The sequence below is a fragment of the Doryrhamphus excisus genome, linkage group LG17, assembly GCF_037039965.1.
Source record: "Doryrhamphus excisus strain RoL-2023G ecotype Guam linkage group LG17, RoL_Dexc_Guam_v1.1, whole genome shotgun sequence".
NCBI lineage: Eukaryota > Metazoa > Chordata > Actinopteri > Syngnathiformes > Syngnathidae > Doryrhamphus > Doryrhamphus excisus.
Window position 1 is genome coordinate 6374679 of NC_136373.1, and position 19787 is coordinate 6394465.

At 38.7% G+C, this 19787-nt stretch overlaps 2 protein-coding genes across 4 annotated transcripts in view; one reads left to right on the forward strand and one right to left on the reverse strand.

Moving 5' to 3' along the window:
* plxnb1a (plexin b1a) overlaps positions 1-11900 on the reverse strand; it is a 44427-nt gene extending 32527 nt beyond the window's left edge. The window contains exon 1 of one of the 2 annotated variants that reach the window (XM_058084890.2): positions 11626-11900. The gene's annotated coding sequence lies outside the window, so the exon portion shown is untranslated. The remainder of the gene's footprint in view (positions 1-11625) is intronic. The other variant, XM_058084893.2, reaches the window with a different exon arrangement.
* Positions 11901-12648: 748 nt separating this feature from the next.
* LOC131137390 (mitogen-activated protein kinase 12) lies at positions 12649-18065 on the forward strand. Of its 2 annotated transcripts, XM_058085296.2 has the most exons (13): positions 12649-12713; positions 12775-12891; positions 13495-13624; positions 14101-14159; positions 14331-14442; positions 15447-15476; positions 15599-15646; positions 15744-15858; positions 15929-16000; positions 17011-17090; positions 17177-17255; positions 17463-17636; positions 17704-18065. In XM_058085296.2, the coding sequence occupies exons 1-13, from the start codon at positions 12664-12666 to the stop codon at positions 17763-17765; spliced, it is 1128 nt and encodes a 375-aa protein (XP_057941279.2). In that variant the 5' UTR covers positions 12649-12663; the 3' UTR covers positions 17766-18065. The 2 variants fall into 2 exon arrangements, with proteins under 2 accessions (XP_057941279.2, XP_078653986.1); XM_078797860.1 differs by lacking the exon at positions 12649-12713 and having other exon boundaries at positions 12726-12891; positions 13506-13624.
* Positions 18066-19787: the final 1722 nt, after the last annotated feature.

A 19787-nucleotide genomic window follows, 5' to 3' on the forward strand; every position in this document is an offset into this window, starting at 1 on the left:
CTTTCCGCAGCAGTCCAGTGCCGATTGCTCGCCTCCATTTTTTTAAAACGAAGAACGTCTCGAACTGCGTGTTGTGAATGGCGTATAGAAGGGTTTAGATTCTGTTCCACAGATGGCGGTAATGCACACAAAAGCTGCTTGCCAACCGCCAATAAACAACAGAAGAAGAACACACCGACAACTTTCCGATTGAGCGGTTACAAGATACCTCAATCGGATTGGGGAAAGGAATATTCCACCCCTGTTCATTCGGATTGGCACTTTTCTTTCGGAATGAAGTGTATACAAAGGTTAGATTATTTCCGTTTGAGCAAATAACCCGAATGGAATTGGAATATTTGGATCCATGTAAACGTGAATAGTGACAGCCTACGTCATTCGACATAAACCAGAAAGTAGCTAACTGCTAATTCAATAAGCAATCAAAGTACCAGCAATAAGATGCTTATTCAATTGAAAATGTTGTTTTTGGATAATAATACACAAAAGTTTAGTGCAAAGGCTGAATAAAGTATAAATGTATGTCGTGCAGGCATACTTTCTAAAGCCGAGCAGGCAGCAAAAGCAGCTCATTCATGGTAAGTATATGAATAAAGGCTTGGATACATGCTCAATGTCAGACGTGAAGCTTCGGGATACATTATTAATGAGAAGAGCCTGACTGATGCTTCGGATTAATTATGTTATCTTTGAAAGCAGGCATTTTCTTTTGTGCTCAATGCAACAGAACAGTCAATACTGGTCTTTTGGTTTTTTTTTTTTTACTTCAATAAAAGTCTTGGAACAGACACTAATGTTGCTTCAATAATTTTGTTGCTCTACTGTGACAGCCTTCGCCATGGCTAAAGCCACAACAGTAACTCGTATCATTATTTTTATGTTATTATTACTGTTGTGCCTGGTGTGAGATAATTTAAACCTGGAATAAAATCTGGTTATTCAAGTTTGGTGCTTTGGTGGTAGTCCCACCGAATAACTACTGACACCTAGAATCAATGTAGAATACAATATACACAAGTTGGCGGTCTTAAGGGCTTATAGAGCGGTACATCGGTTAAAGTTCGCCTCCGGTTAGTGCATTTTTTGGTTAACAACCAAAATTTTGGCAAAGATTTTGGCCTTGGCTTGCATTCGCCTGCTTGTTTAGCATACAAAATACTTTCGTACAAAACCTTTACACTCATAGCTTCCCAAAACGTATTATGGTTTAATAGGACCAATGTAAAATGTTATTTTTTTTTTAGTTTTTTGTCTCATTTGCAACCTTTTGAAAAGAATCTCATGGCAATTTTTTTGCCTTGGCTTGAATTCGCCAGCTTGTTTAGCGTACAAAATAGTTTCGTGCAAAACATTTATACTCATAGATTCCCAAAACGTATTATGGTTTAACTGGATCTATATAACATTTTATTTTTTTTAGTTTTTTGTCTCATTTGCAACCTTTTGAAAAGAATCTCATGGCAAATTTTTGCTTTGGCTTGCATTCACCTGCTTGTTTAGCGTACAAAATACTTTCGTACAAAACATTTGCACTCATAGCTTCCCAAAACATATTATGGTTTAATCGGACCAATGTAAAATGTTTTTTTTTTTAGTTTTTTGTCTCATTTGCAACCTTTTGAAAAGAATCTCATGGCAATTTTTTTGCCTTGGCTTGAATTCGCCAGCTTGTTTAGCGTACAAAATAGTTTCGTACAAAACATTTACACTCATAGCTTCCCAAAACGTATTATGGTTTAATCGGATCAATGTCAATTTTTATTTTTTTGTCTCATTTGCAACCTTTTGAAAAGAATCCCACCGCAAATTTTTTGCCTTGGCTTGCATTCGTCTGCTTGTTTAGCGTACAAAATACTTTCGTACAAAACATTTGCACTCATAGCTTCCCAAAACATATTATGGTTTAATATGATCAATATAACATTTTATTTTTTTTAGTTTTTTGTCTCATTTGCAACCTTTTGAAAAGAATCTCATGGAAAATTTTGTGTCTTGGCTTGCATTCGCCTGCTTGTTTAGCGTACAAAATACTTTCGTACAAAACATTTAAACTCATAGCTTCCAAAAATGTATTATGGTTTAATCGGATCAATGTAAAAAAAAATTTTTGTTTGTTTTTTGTCTCATTTGCAACCTTTTGAAAATATTTTTTTGCCTTGGCTTGCATTAGCCTGCTTGTTTAGCGTACAAAATTTATTTTTTTTCTCTCATTTGCAACCTTTTGAAAAGAATCTCATGGCAATTTTTTTGCCTTTGCTTGCATTCGCCTGCTTGTTTAGCGTACAAAATAGTTTCGTACAAAACATTTACACTCATAGCTTCCCAAAACGTATTATAGTTTAATCGGATCAATGTAAAATGTTATTTTTTTTAGTTCTCCCAACAAAGACAACATGTCTGATGATCACCATATGAATTCTCCATCCTCCTCCATCCATCAACCTGACACACACATACATCCTCCCTAAAAAATGCTCATTGTCGTCTACTGTGGACTTGTTGTTGGTTTCAATTAGCAGACCCAACATCTGACACTAGGCCATAGTAGTCTTTTCTATTGATTGGCTGACGCCACACAAATGCAAGTGTCAAGGGCAACGGGGGTCAAACTGTGCAGGCTGAAAGAAGAAAAGATGCAACAAATGGCAGCAGGGATGGAACCCAGAGGGAAGCAGACAATCAAGGCCTGTCAACATTTGCCTCAGTAGGACGAGGGGGGATAGGAAGTGCTATTTATCCAGGGAACAAAGGCCTGATGGGTTAGTGGAGGGAATACATCATAACTTATTTTAGTGCTCATCTGACACATACATTTTCTAAAATAACCAAATAAGCAACTGTGTTTTACTTAGACTGGATATTTGTTGTGCTTCTGCCGTGGTCTTCATGCTCCTTAGGGGTCTTCTTGTGCAACAGTAATTGGATCAAGTGTGTTTGGCCAGCTGCTCAATTACGCCCCTACCAAGTCTAAACATACATACAATAATAAAACACTTCTGGTCTATTTTTCCTGCTTCTGTTGCCCACTTTCATGTGAATGCGTATCATCAGAACAATAAACATTGGTGTTGACTCTGGTGGGAGGCAGAAGGACCCAACGTGGTGCTCCACCACTTCTTCTTCTGTTGTTTATTGGCGTTATATGTAGCGCAAACCTTGTAATGGCTTTAGCATCCACTCACAAACATCCCACATAAAGTTGACGAAAAAAAATCCTCTGAGCCTGATAATCGAGTCATTTAAATCCACTTTTCAGGTTCAATACCAAACTTCCAGATAAATTTCAACCTAAGTGGGATAAGTATTTCCTGTTGCACAGTAGTTGATGGTCAAGTGGAATGCAGGAGGAATAATGCAGGAAATGCATCAGGACGATCTGTACAGGGCTGGACATGTTTGCCAGTCAAACTTAAGGCTGATATAATAATATAATAATCAAACTCACATTCACACCTCAGGGCGATTCAAAGTGTGTTTTGACTGCGTGAGAAGAACACGCAAACACAGGAAGTACATGCAAACTCATGAAACCATGAATATTGTGACAACTGTGCTGTCTACCATATACTAACCAAGATTCTATAAAGAGATAAAATGTCTTAATAGTAGATTTCATTTGGTAATGGTAATGGTTTAATTTCATTTGAACATGCATCAGATTACAATTGAATGCATCACATAATCAGTTCACAGTTCCACATGTCCAAAAGGAGTAGGAAGAAGCAAAGCTTATTAAATCCTACCCCTCCATCTGGTACTTTTACAATCAGTAACTGTTACATTTGTTCACTTCCTGCTTTTGTAATATAGTTTACGTTTTTTTTTTTTTTTTTTTATTGTTTGTCACGTACCGAAGTACGAGGAGATATGACCATCCAATGACATAATGGGTACCATAGTAAGTGTCAATATAGTGATATATATAGCACATCATGACTGGTTCAAGACTCTTCATCCTTGTATTTAGCAAACATCAACTGCTTGTATTGTTTCTTGAATTGGCTCATCGTTGTGCATTGTTTGACTTCCTTACTCAATCCATTCCATAGTTTGATTCCACATACTGAAATGCTATGGCTTTTTTTAGTCCTAGCATATACGTAAGTGTTTCAAATGTAGTTCTTCCCTGAGATCACATGTCTCCTCTCTTGTAGAGAAGTATTGGATGACATTTTTAGGTAATTGGTTATTTTTCATGTTTTCATTAAAGAAAAAACAGTCCTTTTATGGAGAGGAAAAGAAAGAACGGTTCTCACAAATCAGGTATGACAAGCTATTAAATAATAATGACGTCTCTTACACAGGGGATGGGAGTATACAGCAAGAATGAGTGGAATGTCAGTATTCATTTTACATGCTGCTTGTGCAAACAGCATGAAATATAAAGCCACGTTTCCTCCAGGTTCTGCAGGCCAGTCCAGTATATTTTGCTCGCATAAAAGCCTTGATCAGGTGATACGGGTATTCAGAAAACAATAGTTGGCAACAGTCGATACTGTTACTTTGCTAGCACATCATCTCGAATGGACTGCTTGTATGGGAGTACTGATATCGGAAATTGAAAATGTACATGTACATTATAAAATAGCTTTGTGTTCAAGAGAAACAAAGAAAAAAAAACAGAAAAGGCTGAATGTTTTTGTTGGAATTTGCAATTAAGGCTGTGGCAAAGAAAGCACAAAAGCCAGTAGAAACTCTTGCATGTGTTGACTTAATGCTGGGTGGCGGGCAGCCTGGAGGGTTTTATAGTTTAATCGTCAACCTTATTACTTTCCCCACAGCTTTCCGATTAATCAGTGGGAGATTTAGAAAAGGGCTTTATGGAGGAATAGCATCAGAGCGTTAAAAAAAAAGTGCAACCTAAGCTCATTCCCCAATGTAAACATCCTTTTAAAAACACTACTAAAATATATGGTATTAGCAAGTAGAATTTCATAAACTGACTTAATTGAATGCATCTTTGTCAGCATACAGTTCAGAAGCTTTAAAACAATTTTTATCACTACATAAAACACCCTAACTCCAATTGCCCTCACCACTATCAACATACAAGGGAGTCAACATCATGAACATGGTCTAACAAGGCCGCCAGAGACATGTGACCCTGAGGGGAGAAGATTCCGATTTATCCCACTCTCCCGAGTAGCCTAAGGGAATCTAACACATGTACCACTCTCTCTGCATCTAGATTGACATTCCTAAATCCCCGTCTCTACTAATAAAGCTGAGGATCAGATGAACCACTTCATAAGAGCAAGCACCTGCAGTACCCAACGTCAGCTTTGAGTGGAGGAGACTTAGCATCGGGCTTGGAGATGTGGACAAACATGTAATCCCCAGTCCATTCACTGAACTGACAGCACAATAAAGCAAAGTCTAGCTGGGTTGGTTTGATCATTCAATTCCTAGGATGTTATCTTGACACTTGTGCAAATGATATTGATCACAATAGCCACGTTTACATGGACCCAAATATTCCAATTCCATTCGGGTTATTTGCTCAAACGGAAAGAATGTAACCTTTGTATACACCTCATTCCGAAAGAAAAGTGCCAATCCGAATGAATATATAAATTGGATTCACAGGGGTGGAATATTCCTTTCCCCAATCCGATTGAGGTATCTTGTACCCGCTCAATCGGAAAGTTGTCAGGGTGCGTTCTTACTCATGGTGTTTTTCTTCTTCTGTTGTTTATTGGCGGTTGGCAAGCAGCTATTCTGTGCATTAGCGCCATCTGTGGAACAGAATCTAAACCCTTCTATACGCCATTCACAAGTCCAGTTTTATTAAAAAAAGAAAATATATATCTATATAAAACATGTGCTGAGTTTAATTATAAAATATTAGCAAGATTGAACTTTATCTTTTCCTGTTCCCGGGTGCGTTCTTTCGGCGAATGCTGAGATATGACGTAACAAGCAGCAGCAGTTCTTTGATTTAAAAAAATGGAGGAGAGCAATCGGCACTGGACTGCTGCAGAAGTTTGTTTTTGATTCAAACTAAATTTCAAGACTGGACGAACGAAAAACTGGCAATACGGAGTTATTCCAATAAGTGAAAGAAAAACTCAAGGAAGTCAGTATCATGTGATGTTGGTGTTTACGCTTTACTGCGTATGCCCCATTGACTATTCTGGTTGATTATAGCGGCGCATGTAGACACGCGATTGAAATATTCCTTTCCATGTATACCATTGCTTTCGGAAACGTCATTCGGAAAGATTCCATTCGGAAAGAGAAAAAACTCCTCATGTGAACGTGACTATTGACTCCTGGTAATTTGTGGTAGAAGGTAAAATTCATGAAAGTTACTTCTGTTTTTGCCAGAGAGTCTTATTCAGTTGCTGTAATGAACACGACTGACAGTTGCCAGTACCGCAAACGCACATCTTTATGAAATTGAATTCTCCGGCTGTGAGACAGTCCGATCGTTGGCATACTTCTGCAAAAGCAACTGTCATGGGGTTCGTCAGTGGGTATTAGGGCCATAGGCTTATAGGGGAAGCAGGTTTTAGGTTCCTGGCTTTGCAGGCAACTGAACTCACATGGGGACGCAACTCAAGGGCTCATGCAGATACAGAACTGAGCAGACTCTAACTCTCTTAACTTCTTGGTTTGTTCAGTTCAGTCAATGATTGCAATCAGACAAAAACAGGCAGCATTGAATCTGGACTTTCTCACATCTTAAAAAGCATCAGATATGACATTGAGCAATAAATTTGATGATCACTTGGTTGATATGGATGGTGAAAGGCCAGAAAGGGTTATGTTTTGGAGGTTTAAGTTATAGGCTGGACTGATGCTCCCCAGGGACGGCAACAGAAGCGGGTGGCAACGCGCATGAACAACTGTGCAAAGCCCGAGGCCTGCATCGGTACAATAGAACCACACCCTCCTCTTTCTCTTTCTCCCATCCCTGCTATAAAGAGATTATAGTTTGAAAAGTGGATTACATTGTTAAGGTTTAATCTTGCCTATATTGCATTAGACTGTTTTCAGATACAAACACAGGCTTATCTCAATAAATAGATGAAACAGATTCCACGTACCTCAAACAAAACACTAACAATACAAAACTTACCAAGAATTGGGAACAATGACACCTATTTTTGCTGCTAAAAAGTTCATATCATTAAACAGTTGATGTAGAAGTTCAGACATTAACCATGCATCAGAATCAAAACCGTAATTCTTCAAATTCCAACAATTCTCAATCCTAGTCATTAGGGTTTCAAATCGGACACTCTCAAAGGCTTCATTAAAGCGTCCAGATTTAAATCCAGAACATGTCTGAATCAACCATTTGAGGGCCATTTGGGTTACGTCGTACGCTTTTGGGATTTCCTTATCTGTCCAACAAAGCCTGTGGTGCACCAGCAAGTGTAAAATCTCCACTCCCACACCCCTGTGTAGCACAAACACCCACAAGAGAAGAATGCACCGTGCCAGACCACCAGCTGCTGCAAGGGCCGATGGAGGTATTTTTGGGCGTTCCCTTAACACCCAGATATTGGAAGAACGTTCTCATAGTATACACATGATAGCATATTGACCTTTAACATACCTAGACGCTTTATTGCAGCTTATTTTGAGGAATTATTACAAGTATGTAGAGAAGACATGTGCAAATGGTGGCAGAGTTAGGTGTAAAATAAATTAGGTAAAGACATTCAGGTCAAAACTGGAAGGATAGCCATTAGTCTTTGAACTGACCGATTTAGACTTAAAATATCTCTGCAAAGTTGAGTCCAAAGTAGCCACCACAAATAGATTTGGAGCTACTTAGTCTGCGCCTGGCCTGCCAGAGAAGAAGACAGTGTTGCCAACTAAGCAACTCGCGATATAAAGTGAGTAAACAAACATCTCTTGATATTCGTTTTCAAAAAACAAAGTAAACATGCTTAATACTGTCTTTACACAGCAACCTTTATACCAGTGGTGGGCAAACTACGGCCCGGGGGCCACATCCGGCCCGCCAAGTGTTTGAATATGACCCGCTCGTTCTTTCTAAAGTATTTCATTTCAACTCAACATTTGCATGGTTTAAGTAGTTGCAATGTCGTTATTTGATGTGGTCTAAAAAAATAAATAAAGAAAATAATAATACATAATAAAAAAAATTTAATATAATAATAATAATAAATGTATTTTTATTATAAATTTTAAACGCACTTTACATCAAATAAATGATCTCAAAGTGCACATAAAGCAGATTGCATGACACTTTTACAGATACAATAATTCCATGTGGACTGTTACGTGTAAAATATTGTATGTTGTTTACAAAGTTCTCCTGAAAAAAAGGGACCCAACACATAATTTAAAAAAATAATAATAATAATACGTAATAAAATAATAATACAAAATAATAAATAATAATAATAAATGTATTTTTGTTCTAAATTTATAACTCACTTTACAAAGAGATCAAATAAATGATCTCAAAGTGCACATAAAGCAGATTGCATGCCACTTTTACATATACAATAAAATATTGCCCCCCCCAATCATTTTTTTTTTAATCAATGCGGCCCGCCAGTCAAAAAGTTTGCCCACCCCTGCTTTATACTGTCTTTTTTAGCCTCTCCTCCTTCATATCTGAGCCAGGATCTATGATTGCTCGGCATAGCGAAGGGGTGCTCAAAGCTAGATACTGTAAACAATGGAGCAAGCAGTAAACTACAAATATAAGAAGATGAACATCCATAGCGGCACACTGGTTTAAGGGGTCGGTATGGCACAAAAAACTACAAGAAAGTAATAAATAAAGTCCTATTAAACACTAAAAACACCAAAGAAGACAGAGTTGCCTTAACTAGCTTGCACTCGGGCGGCGCCATCTTGAAACATGAAACCTTTGCATCAAATCCTGTCTATATCGATACAGACTTGTTTTTGATATTGTGCTTAACAGAAATATCAATAGTCCAGGGGGAAGCTGAAGTCAGCTGGGATAGGCTCCAGCATACCGAATACATACAAAAGGCAGACTTGCACCTACACGACATTTATACTTCTATGATACATAGAAAGGCCTAGATAGAATATGGTGCTTTCAGCTGCGGAGCATCACTTTTCAGTGACCAGCTGCAGTTTAAGTGCCTTTCAACCTATTGCTATGTGTGGTGTGGGTCTAAGGGGTTGGAGGTCCAGATGGCAACCAAACCACTTCCTGCATGCCACCTATTGACAACTGCACCATGGGGTGGTATCAAAAGCTCCACAAAAAGGAGGAACTGTCACATTGTTCTGAAAACACATGGCTGTCATCCAAGCAGCTCTCGTGGACTATATCCAATGCACGCACAAGTCACCCATGATCATGATGCGCGCTTTTATTCATATCCTTTAAATAAGTCAAGAGCGGGTAATGCGATATAGCACTTCTGGAAGCTAGCAGATGGTCAGCTATCCAAGAATGTCTGGAAGCTGGAAACACCCCAAGCGCAGAGAATGGGGCAGACAGAGGGGGGCTCTGGGCTGGCATATGTCAGCATGAGATTCTTTTCAAAAGGTTGCAAATGAGACATAATCCATTCATATTTGGCCCTTTCCATATAAACAACAGCATTGGATGGCATCACTAAGGGCCCACATGCTCATTGTACTTTTAGCGGGTCCAATGTTCTACAATCTGGTAAACTTGGAACTCCAACGACGAACCCTTAAGTGAGATACATATTTACCTCAACAAACAGAAGCCCCATCTGCTACTGTACAGTTGTCTCTCGCTAAATTGCGGTTCCCTCACACATCTTCTCCATGAGCCATAGGTTCTCACTCTCTGGTTCGACCATATCTTACTTATTGTGTGGAAATATGGGGTAATAACTATAAAAGCAATCTTCACTTGCTAAATGTACTGCAAAAAAGGTCAGTAAGGATAATTAATAATGCCGCCTACAGAGAACACACTAATTCCTTATTTCTAGAATCACAAATACTTAAACTTGCTGATATAGTTCATCTTCAAACAGCTAAAATAATGCATAAGGCTAAAAATAACCAATTCCATAAAAATGTCATCCAATACTTCTCTACAAGAGAGGAGAAATATGATCTCAGGGAAGAACTACATTTGAAACACTTATATGCTAGGACTACGTTAAAAAGCCATAGCATTTCAGTATGTGGAATCAAACTATGGAATGGATTGAGTAAGGAAGTCAAACAATGCACAACGATGAGCCAATTCAAGAAACAATACAAGCAGTTGATGTTTGCTAAATACAAGGATGAAGAGTCTTGAACCAGTCATGATGTGCTATATATATCACTATATTGACACTTACTATGGTACCCATTATGTCATTGGATGGTCATATCACCTCGTACTTCGGTACGAGGTACATTATTGAAAAAAAAAAAAAAACTTAAACTGTATTAGGAAAGCAGGAAGTGAACAAATGTAACAGTTACTGATTGTAAAAGTACTAGATGGAGGGGTAGGATTTAATAAGCTTTGCTTCTTCCTACTCCTTTTGGACATGTGGAACTGTGAACTGATTATGTGATGCACTCTTGTATCATCTTATCTGATGCATGTTCAAATGAAATCAAACCATTACCATAGGTTCCTGACCCCTGCTATTGACAGTATTAACAGTTTTTTTTGTTGCATATCTAACACGGTATTTTAGTGAACATACAAAATAGTACATGCCATTGAGAAGCATGCAAGAACGACATGCGAGCTTCACCTACAGCCACTTCTGGACAGCTGAGACAACAGCAACACGGCTGTCCCTCTGCACAGATGCTACCACGTAGTTTCAAATATCCTTTGCATGTGTCTATACTGAATCCAGCAAAAGCAGGATATTGCAGTAATTTTGTGCACTTTCTATCCCACAATCGGATCATTTAATGCTTGATGGTATCATGTGACTGGTGTGGACGGCGATCATTGCTTTCGACACAACGGAGCAGGAAAATCATCAACGTGACACATTAGTACTGTCAGTGGTGAAGACAGAAACTTTTCAAATGGGGTGGCAACTGTCTAGATGGTCAGTGGGGTGGCCGGAAACACTGAGTACTGTTGACACAAACCAGTGACACATTTTTAGTTCAAATGTGTGCTAGATAGGGCAGACTGATAATTGATTTCCACACAACACAATGGAAGAGGTGAGTGTGAAGCGTTCAACTTCACATCCTGGTTTTGGCATTGCATAATCTGTTGCAGGTATGATACTTAGGTATGATTTTTATTTTATTATTTACTTTCTTTGTCTGTCCCCTCTTTAACCAGCCAATTCCCAGTAGTGCTCCCAATACATCTCAATATAAACTGCAACAGGAGTGATATAGCAAACTCCCTTATTGCTAGCAGGTGAACATAGGGGTTGGCATTCGGTGCACACATTCCTTTGTCAGCTGACAAAAGAGTGTGTCCATCCAAAGTGTGTGTGTGTGTTTGCACAAGATGCATTGAAAGACTGCAAAAGACTTAAACATCAACAATTGCTTGGATAGTCCTGATACAGATAAAAATCAAAATTCATTTCAAAAATATGCAGTGGAAAACATGAGTGGGATTGTGAATGCAGATAAATATCGACGCAAAAAAAGTTTCTCTTCTCTTTTTTAAGTCATTCTGTTTCGTTTCAAAGTAGATCTTACCTGTAATTAAGGTGAAGAATTGGGGTCACTGGCTGTCCATGATGATGTCGCGGAGACAAGCAACGGATCCCAAACTACTAGAGTAATCAAAGTAGATCCACTTTCACTTTTCACGGCACTTAAAAGACGCCGCAAACGGCAGGGGAGTCACTTATTTAAATATTGGACACAAGCTCAGGTGGGTCCGAAAGGCGTGCTACTCAGAATGTGTCAATGACACAGATTACTTGTTCATTGGTGAGCGTTCACCAGCTTCAATGAGACCAGAGGTCAAGTCATACTCGATATGACAGGGCGGGACAGGAACAGATATGTGCTGACTTTCATAGTAAAATCCAACACAAATCAGTCCGCTCTTTAAACATGTTTGATCAGCTGAATTTAACAGTCAACTTATTTAGTTAAAATATTACAAAAGGGCCTCTAAAGTTTTCACCAAAACAAACGAAATAAGCCACCAAATACGCATTCAATAATGCTCTTATTGTGAAATGATCAACCAGATTCCGTTTTAACTGACTTGATGCATAACGGCAACTTTTTTTAATCGTTTTACTAGTTTAGCCACCAGTATTTATGTGGCGAGGCTCAAAAACATAAAAATCATATCTTGTGCCCCCACAAACGTTATTCTAGTGTAGTCTGGTTACTAACATTAACTTTAAAATATATATTTTTAATTTTCGACCCGGCTCGAATGTTACCTCATTATTAGGTTGCTGCAACTATTGAATATATGAAAATATTTAACCTAATATATATACACATTTAAATGAAGGAATAAACCGGTCTGCCACGTTTCATGTTGTAATTTTCAACTCTAGCTTATGTCCCCCTCTGCTGGCCAGTAGTGGCATAACAGCAACTTATAGCAGACTTATTGCACTTATGGAGTGAAAGCATATTAGTCAATGTAAAGTTTAGACATTATTAGTATTATTAAACATAGCAGGGAAGCCCTGACTTCCCTCTCCATCCCAGGAACCATTGCCGAAGCCACCTTATACAAGGGGGCGTGGTCTGTTGGGGGGTGGGGGCATGGCTTTTTTCCCTCCTCCAACCTTTGCTTCCACTCTCTTACCTGTCAGGTAATAACAGTTTATGTATGAGTACCAGAGTGGACATTTTCACAATGGATTCTCCGCCTAGGGAATATGCGGTCAGGCCCGGCTTTCAGAGAGTGGAAGTCCAGAAGACAACCTGGGAAGTCCCACACAGATATACTGCGCTGCGGTCTGTAGGCTCAGGTGCCTATGGGACAGTCTGGTGAGTGTAACCGGGATGCGGGATAATACTACACATATCAGTTTGATGTATATACTGTGTGTTGATCTTTATCTAATATACTGCATTTTAATTAATCTACCTTATAGAGACAATTGACAAAAATACTTCATGTTGGTATGCACACACGTGCCATTAAGCCAAAAAAGGTTGCTAATTTAAAAGCTCTTTAAACCATGTTGACTATCTATATACCCAATGTGTGCATTCCACTCCATGCACCCTCAGCTATCTCCTATCTGCAAACAGAAGCACTATTGTGTGCCTCAGGCAAGTCAGCAAGTCAATGCAGGTCTACTGATATGCAAGAATCTCCTCTGCAAACAAGAGGAGCACTTAAGGCAGAAGAAGACCACATATCTAACGATAAACCACCACTAATGGCTGACAGGTTTAAAATTGCTGTCTTAGTCATATACACTGACCTATACAGTACATCAGGTATACTATACTTTAGTCTGTTATATGTACAGTTATAATACTATTAGTTTAACAATAGACTTATTTTGTTTTTCTTGCAAGAGTCATTATACACAAAGGTTATATATACTATGTATATCTTGCGTTATTTAATGTGTGTGTCAGCTCTGCAATAGACCAGAACACTAAGGAGAAGGTTGCTATCAAGAAGCTGTATCGTCCTTTCCAGTCCCTCATCCACACCAAACGAGCCTACAGAGAGCTCAGTCTGCTTCGTCATATACAACATGAAAATGTAAGTTAAAAAAAAAAAAAACTAGGGAATTTAGATTGAAGGTACAGTATTCAAGGGCAAAGTTGACACATAATCTCATCCCAGCTCCAGGGCCAAGATGGGAGTGTTGTTTGTTGTTGTTGAGCCCACATCTGTCCATGCAGTGTTCCTGCTTGTGAAGACAGGCTTTACTGTAAACAATGTATTATGTAGTTATATAAAATATACTGTAAATCTGGGGAAAATCTGGGAAAACCGGAGTACCCGGAGAAAACCTATGCATGCACTCCACAGATGCCCAAGCGCAGATTCACAACCACTCACCCACCATGCAGCCCCACTTGAACATATGATGCATAATTAGCATAATGTACTTTCAGGCAAAATTTTTGAAGAAAAATACATAATCTCAATCTTGCCTCTTGGAAGTCAACCAATGTTGGGTCTTCAATGCATGAGGAGAATTATCAAACCGAGATGTCTTTGCTCCTCCAAAGGTGATATGTCTCCTTGACGTCTTCACACCTGATTCCTCTGTGGAAAAATTCCAAACTTTGTGAGTTTGCAAAAACATTCTTCTGTTATTTGTCACAGCTTGTCGAGACAATTTCAAAATATGTATGCATACAGTATGTGTGTCGGAGAGGTTCGTGAGGTCTGCAAGCTTATTCATGTCTATGGTTGGATTGTTCCTCATCTTTTCCTCTTTTTTTCCACATATTTACAGTTATATGGTGATGCCCTTTGTAGCGCAGGATCTGGGTCACATCATGAAGAAGCGGAGGTTAACCGACCGTATCATCATATACCTGTTCTACCAGCTTCTTAGAGGACTTAAAGTACGTGATTTTCTTATGGTATTTACATGTACTAGCAACATCACTGTCACACATCATGTGTTATGTTAACATATGTATTTTACTAGCAATAGCCAGCATATAGAAATAAGATTAAGATTAAGATATGCCTTTATTCGTCCCTCAGTGGGGAAATTTGTAAGAACTGGACCTATTCTGCTCTCACAACACGTACTTACAGTAGCTCTGTGCAGCTAGACAGATAAGATAACAACATTCAGGAAGGAGGGGAAGCTCTTTTGGATCCCTTTTTTGTCTTCTTTTCCTCACTTTATAGTTTGCAAGACAGCAAAAACAAACATAAAGTAAATATCCTAAAGTAACATCCCTTGTGAGATGTAAATTAATATGAAAAGTTCAGTGATTTGACGATATCAACACATTACCACAATAAACAACACTTGTAAATGTCACTAACAGACGTTATTGTAATTAAGACGAAGCTCTGTCGACATCTGCTGGACGAATTAAACATTACACGTTGCCAACACATTTCCCGTGAGAACAAACCAATGAAAACAACACGAAAGCATCACAAAATATTCAAATCCAAAGCAAAACAATATATATTCTCACAGAGTAAAATACCACGTTTTCGTGACGAAGCTCTCACGTGTGATTGTTTACCTTACTACTGCTAGTCTGATATGTCCGTCACTCAAAAAGGTCCGACTAGAAACAATGACTGAACTACCAGACCTATTATGGTTTTACAACTTTTCTAACCTATAAATGTTGTTAGATTATTCTATTCATGTCAAACGATGCCAAAGTTTTAGCTAATGAGGTTGAGCGTTTGGAAGTAAGCTATAAAAGAAGTTTGCGATGGTTCTGACCTTGCATTTTCAGAGATATTTTTATAACACGGACTGCCTGTGACGTCACATTAAGCTAAAATGTGTTAATACAAATATTTCCACATTTCTCTTGTATTTTAACTTGGTTTCAGCAAAATGTCGTTTAATTTGTGCTTTCTCTCTTTACAGTACATCCATTCTGCAGGAATTATCCATAGGGTTTGTACTTTTTATAATAATATGGCATTTATTCTCATACTTAATACGTTTGCTTATTATATTGGTAATACTCTAACGTTTTACGTGTCAATTATTTAAAGACTGTTTGATTTGATTTTTAGGACCTGAAACCCGGTAACCTCGCTGTAAACGAGAACTGTGAACTCAAGGTACTAAATAAATTCAAAATGATGAGTAAAGTATTTCAATTGCAATGTTTTTGCTGGGTTTTAACAAGCGCTTGATGTTTGATTATGTATTTGTCAGATACTAGACTTTGGTCTAGCTAGGCAGACGGAGAGTGAGATGACTGGCTATGTGGTGACCCGCTGGTATCGAGCTCCGGAGGTCATATTCAACTGGATGCACTACAGTCAGACGGGTACGATAATGTTTACAAACCAGCAATTTTTTATTATTATTTTATTAAATTTGATCTCTATGACTCACAGTGGATGTCTGGTCTGCTGCCTGTATCCTGGCCGAGATGATCACTGGCCATGTTCTGTTTCCTGGACACGACAGTATCCTCAAACGTGGTGTGCACGGACAACAATGAGTAAAACTGTGATGATAACCATAGAATAGAATTGAACTGTGAATTACAGTGAAATATGACCAAAACAAATCACATCAATTGCATTCATTATGCTAATATTGGGGCTGCACGGCGGTCACGTGGTTAGCGCGCAGACCTCACAGCTAGGAGACCCGGGTTCAATTCCACCCTCAACCATCTCTGTGTGGAGTTTGCATGTTCTCCCCGTGCATGCGTGGGTTTTCTCCGGGTACTCCGGTTTCCTCCCACATTCCAAAAACATGCTAGGTTAATTGTCCATAGGTATGAATGTGAGTGTGAATGGTTGTTTGTCTATATGTGCCCTGTGATTGGCTGGCCACCAGTCCAGGGTGTACCCCGCCTCTCGCCCGAAGATAGCTGGGATAGGCTCCAGCACCCCCGCGACCCTCGTGAGGAAAAGCGGTAGAAAATGAACGAATGAATGAATGCTAATATTGGGACTGGGGCTGCAGCTAGGAGATCCAGGTTCAATTCCACCCTCGGCCATCTCTGTGTGGAGTTTTGCATGTTCTAACTCATGTTTGCGTGTTTTTTTCTCCGGGTACTCCGGTTTCCTCCCACATTCCAAAAACATGCTAGGTTAATTGGCCACTCCAAATTGTCCATAGGTATGAATGTGAGTGTGAATGGTTGTTTGTCTATATGTGCCCTGTGATTGGTCGGCCACCAGTCCAGGGTGTACCTCGCCTTTCGCCCGAAGACAGCTGGGATAGCCTCCAGCATGCACAAGCGATAGAAAATGAATGAATGAATGCTAATATAGCTGAAAACATAATAGCTAATGACTTTGGTTTTACTTCATTTTAGTTTTATTTAGTTTTATTAGACTATGTTTAGCCTCACATATAACATATATGGCAGTAATTCATGTAGAAAGGTAACTTCAGATCTTACCTATACAGTTCATGAACCTTATACTTTATAATTCGAGCCTTCCCTAACCATGCTGTCCAGGTATTGATCAACTAAAAATGATCCTCCATTTGACCGGAACGCCAGACGCTTCCTTGGTGCAGAAGATGCAGAGTAAAGACGTACGTTTTTATTCATATCTATATAATAAGTGTATTAGTGCACACTGTCTACAGCTTTAGATAAAGTGTAAGCACATGTTCTACAGGCACAATCATATGTTCAAGGTCTTCCTACGCAAAAGAAGAAAAACTTCAAGGAGGTGTTCGATTGTATTGAGGACAATGGTGGGTTGACATGATTATATATATATATATATATATATATATATACACATATATATATATATATATATATATATATATATATATATATATATATATATATATATATATATATATATATATATAAAATGTCCAATGTGGTTATATATACTTTGAAAGACAAAATGAGTTGGTGATTTAGATTTTTCTTTGCATTTTGTATTCCTGCAGCTGTGTCACTATTGGAGGGTATGTTGCAGCTGGACCCTGACACCAGGCTGACGGCTAAACAAGGACTTTCGCACCCTTTTTTGGCTGAATATCACGACACGGAGAGCGAACCAGACTCTCAGCCTTATGACGACTCCTTCGAGAGCCTTGAGCTCGCTATCGGGGAGTGGAAGAGTAAGTGCGACTGTTAAATATAATATATTGTGTTTATGATAATTATGTTTTTTTTTCATTTTCTCAGGTCTAATCCATATGGAGATCATGACTTTTGACCCTGATGATCCCAGTAAGACGGCCATATAGCCATACAACAGTTACCTTAAATTAAAGTAAAAAAGACAGCGGTATCGATCCCTACATATGTGGTAACTCTCTCAAGGTTACTTCCAAGGTACTATGTTTTTTATTAATGTACAAGATGTAAACACAGATAACAATATTAACAAATTCTGTTCTCTGTTCTGAAAAAAAATCAGAATTTTGTTCTTAGATAGTGCTGTATATTTACACTGCATATTAATATATTGCTTTGTCAGCACCACTACTGTATCCACCACAAATAAGCTCAATATCAATACTTGATATAAATGTATAACATTGTAACACTTTGTTTGTCTGTGTTCCTACGTCCTTATATGATCCATTATCATGTCATTATGTTGTTTTATTCAAGTAATCTAAAGCCCATTATTATAATTATTAAATTACATTTATATGATAAGAATGATGGATTGCTCACCAAGGTTACAAAAATGCACCGCTGAGATCCAAACAGTTTGACCAGAAAGCAAGATGGAAGCACAGCTAAGAGGCAAGGAAACGTGACAATCTGGCAATACAAGACACCTTAAGTAATCCCTGGGGAATTGGCTGCAGGTGTGCCAGGGTAGCTCCTCCCATGAGGTTCAGGGTGCACTTCCACCATGGTAGAGACAGGAGGCAGCAGAGTAGCAGAAATGTACCTGCAGGGAACCCACAGGTTTAAATATGTAAAATTTACAACTATTAACAAAGCCGTCCTGCAAAGAATGCTGCCAGCATGAAATATTCCCAGTAAAGGATGCTGGGAAACGGGGAGTGCTCCTAGCAATGCTTCAATACAGTTCTAATAATAACTACTACCGTAAAGACCAACGCATTTAAACCAGTAACAAAACGCATTTTATGTTATATATTGGATTTATGAACTGTACGGTGGACGAGTGGTTAGCATGCAGGCCTCACAGCTAGGAGACCATAGTTCAATTCCACCCTCGGCCATCTCTGTGTGGAGTTTGCATGTTCTCTCTGTCCGGTTTCCTCCCACATTCCAAAAACATGCTAGGTTAATTGGCGACTCCAAATTGTCCATAGGTATGAATGTGAGTGTGAATGGTTGTTTGTCTATATGTGCCCTGTGATTAGCTGGCGACCAGTTCAGGGTATACCCTGCCTCTCGACAGCTGGGATAGGCTCCAGCACACACCGCGACCCTCGTGAGGACAAGCGGTAGAAAATGAATGAATGAATGAATGCTAATATTGCTGAAAACATAATAGCTAATGGCTTTGGTTTTACTTCATTTTAGTTTTATTTAGTTTTATTACACTATGTTTAGCCTCTCTTTATACACATATAACATATATGAAAGTTATTCATGTAAAAAGGTAACTTCAGATTTTACCTATACAGTTCATGAAGCTTATATTTTATAATTTGAGCCTATGTGCCCTGTGATTGGTTGGCGACCAGTTCAGGGTGTACCCGGTCTCTCGCCCGAAGACAGCCGGGATAGGCTCCAGCAGGTTAAACGGTAGAAAATGAATGAATATTGGATCTGCCTCCCCTCACTTCTAACTACAACAACATCAACTGTGTCATTAAATGATGTGGACCTTTTACTGGATCTCATTAGACTATGCAAGTGTATCTAAGACATCTTTTTATTTAACAAACGGGTGTGGCACCTCATTCCTTGGCTGCAAACAAGCTTTGATGGCAAAGTCTTTTGCATGGAAATGTTTTTTTTTTTTCTACATTCGCTACCAAATAATACCTGTACTGTCGGGATTTGACTCCCTTATATAACATGGCTTCTTTTGCTGTGTGTTTAATGTCTTGCATGTGACACTTTATGTTGTATTTGTCATGAGGTGTGCCTGAGAAACTCCCAATTAAAATCCACTTTCTTTACCTCGAGTGACCCAGTTGCTGAAGTGATGAGTGATGGAGATGAGTGAGGATTTCATCTGTCAAGTCTGGATGCCAAATATGAATCCATGTGGATTTTTTTTAGAATCTTTTAAACACCTTTGTTGTGATTTACATACCAGACAATAATCTGAT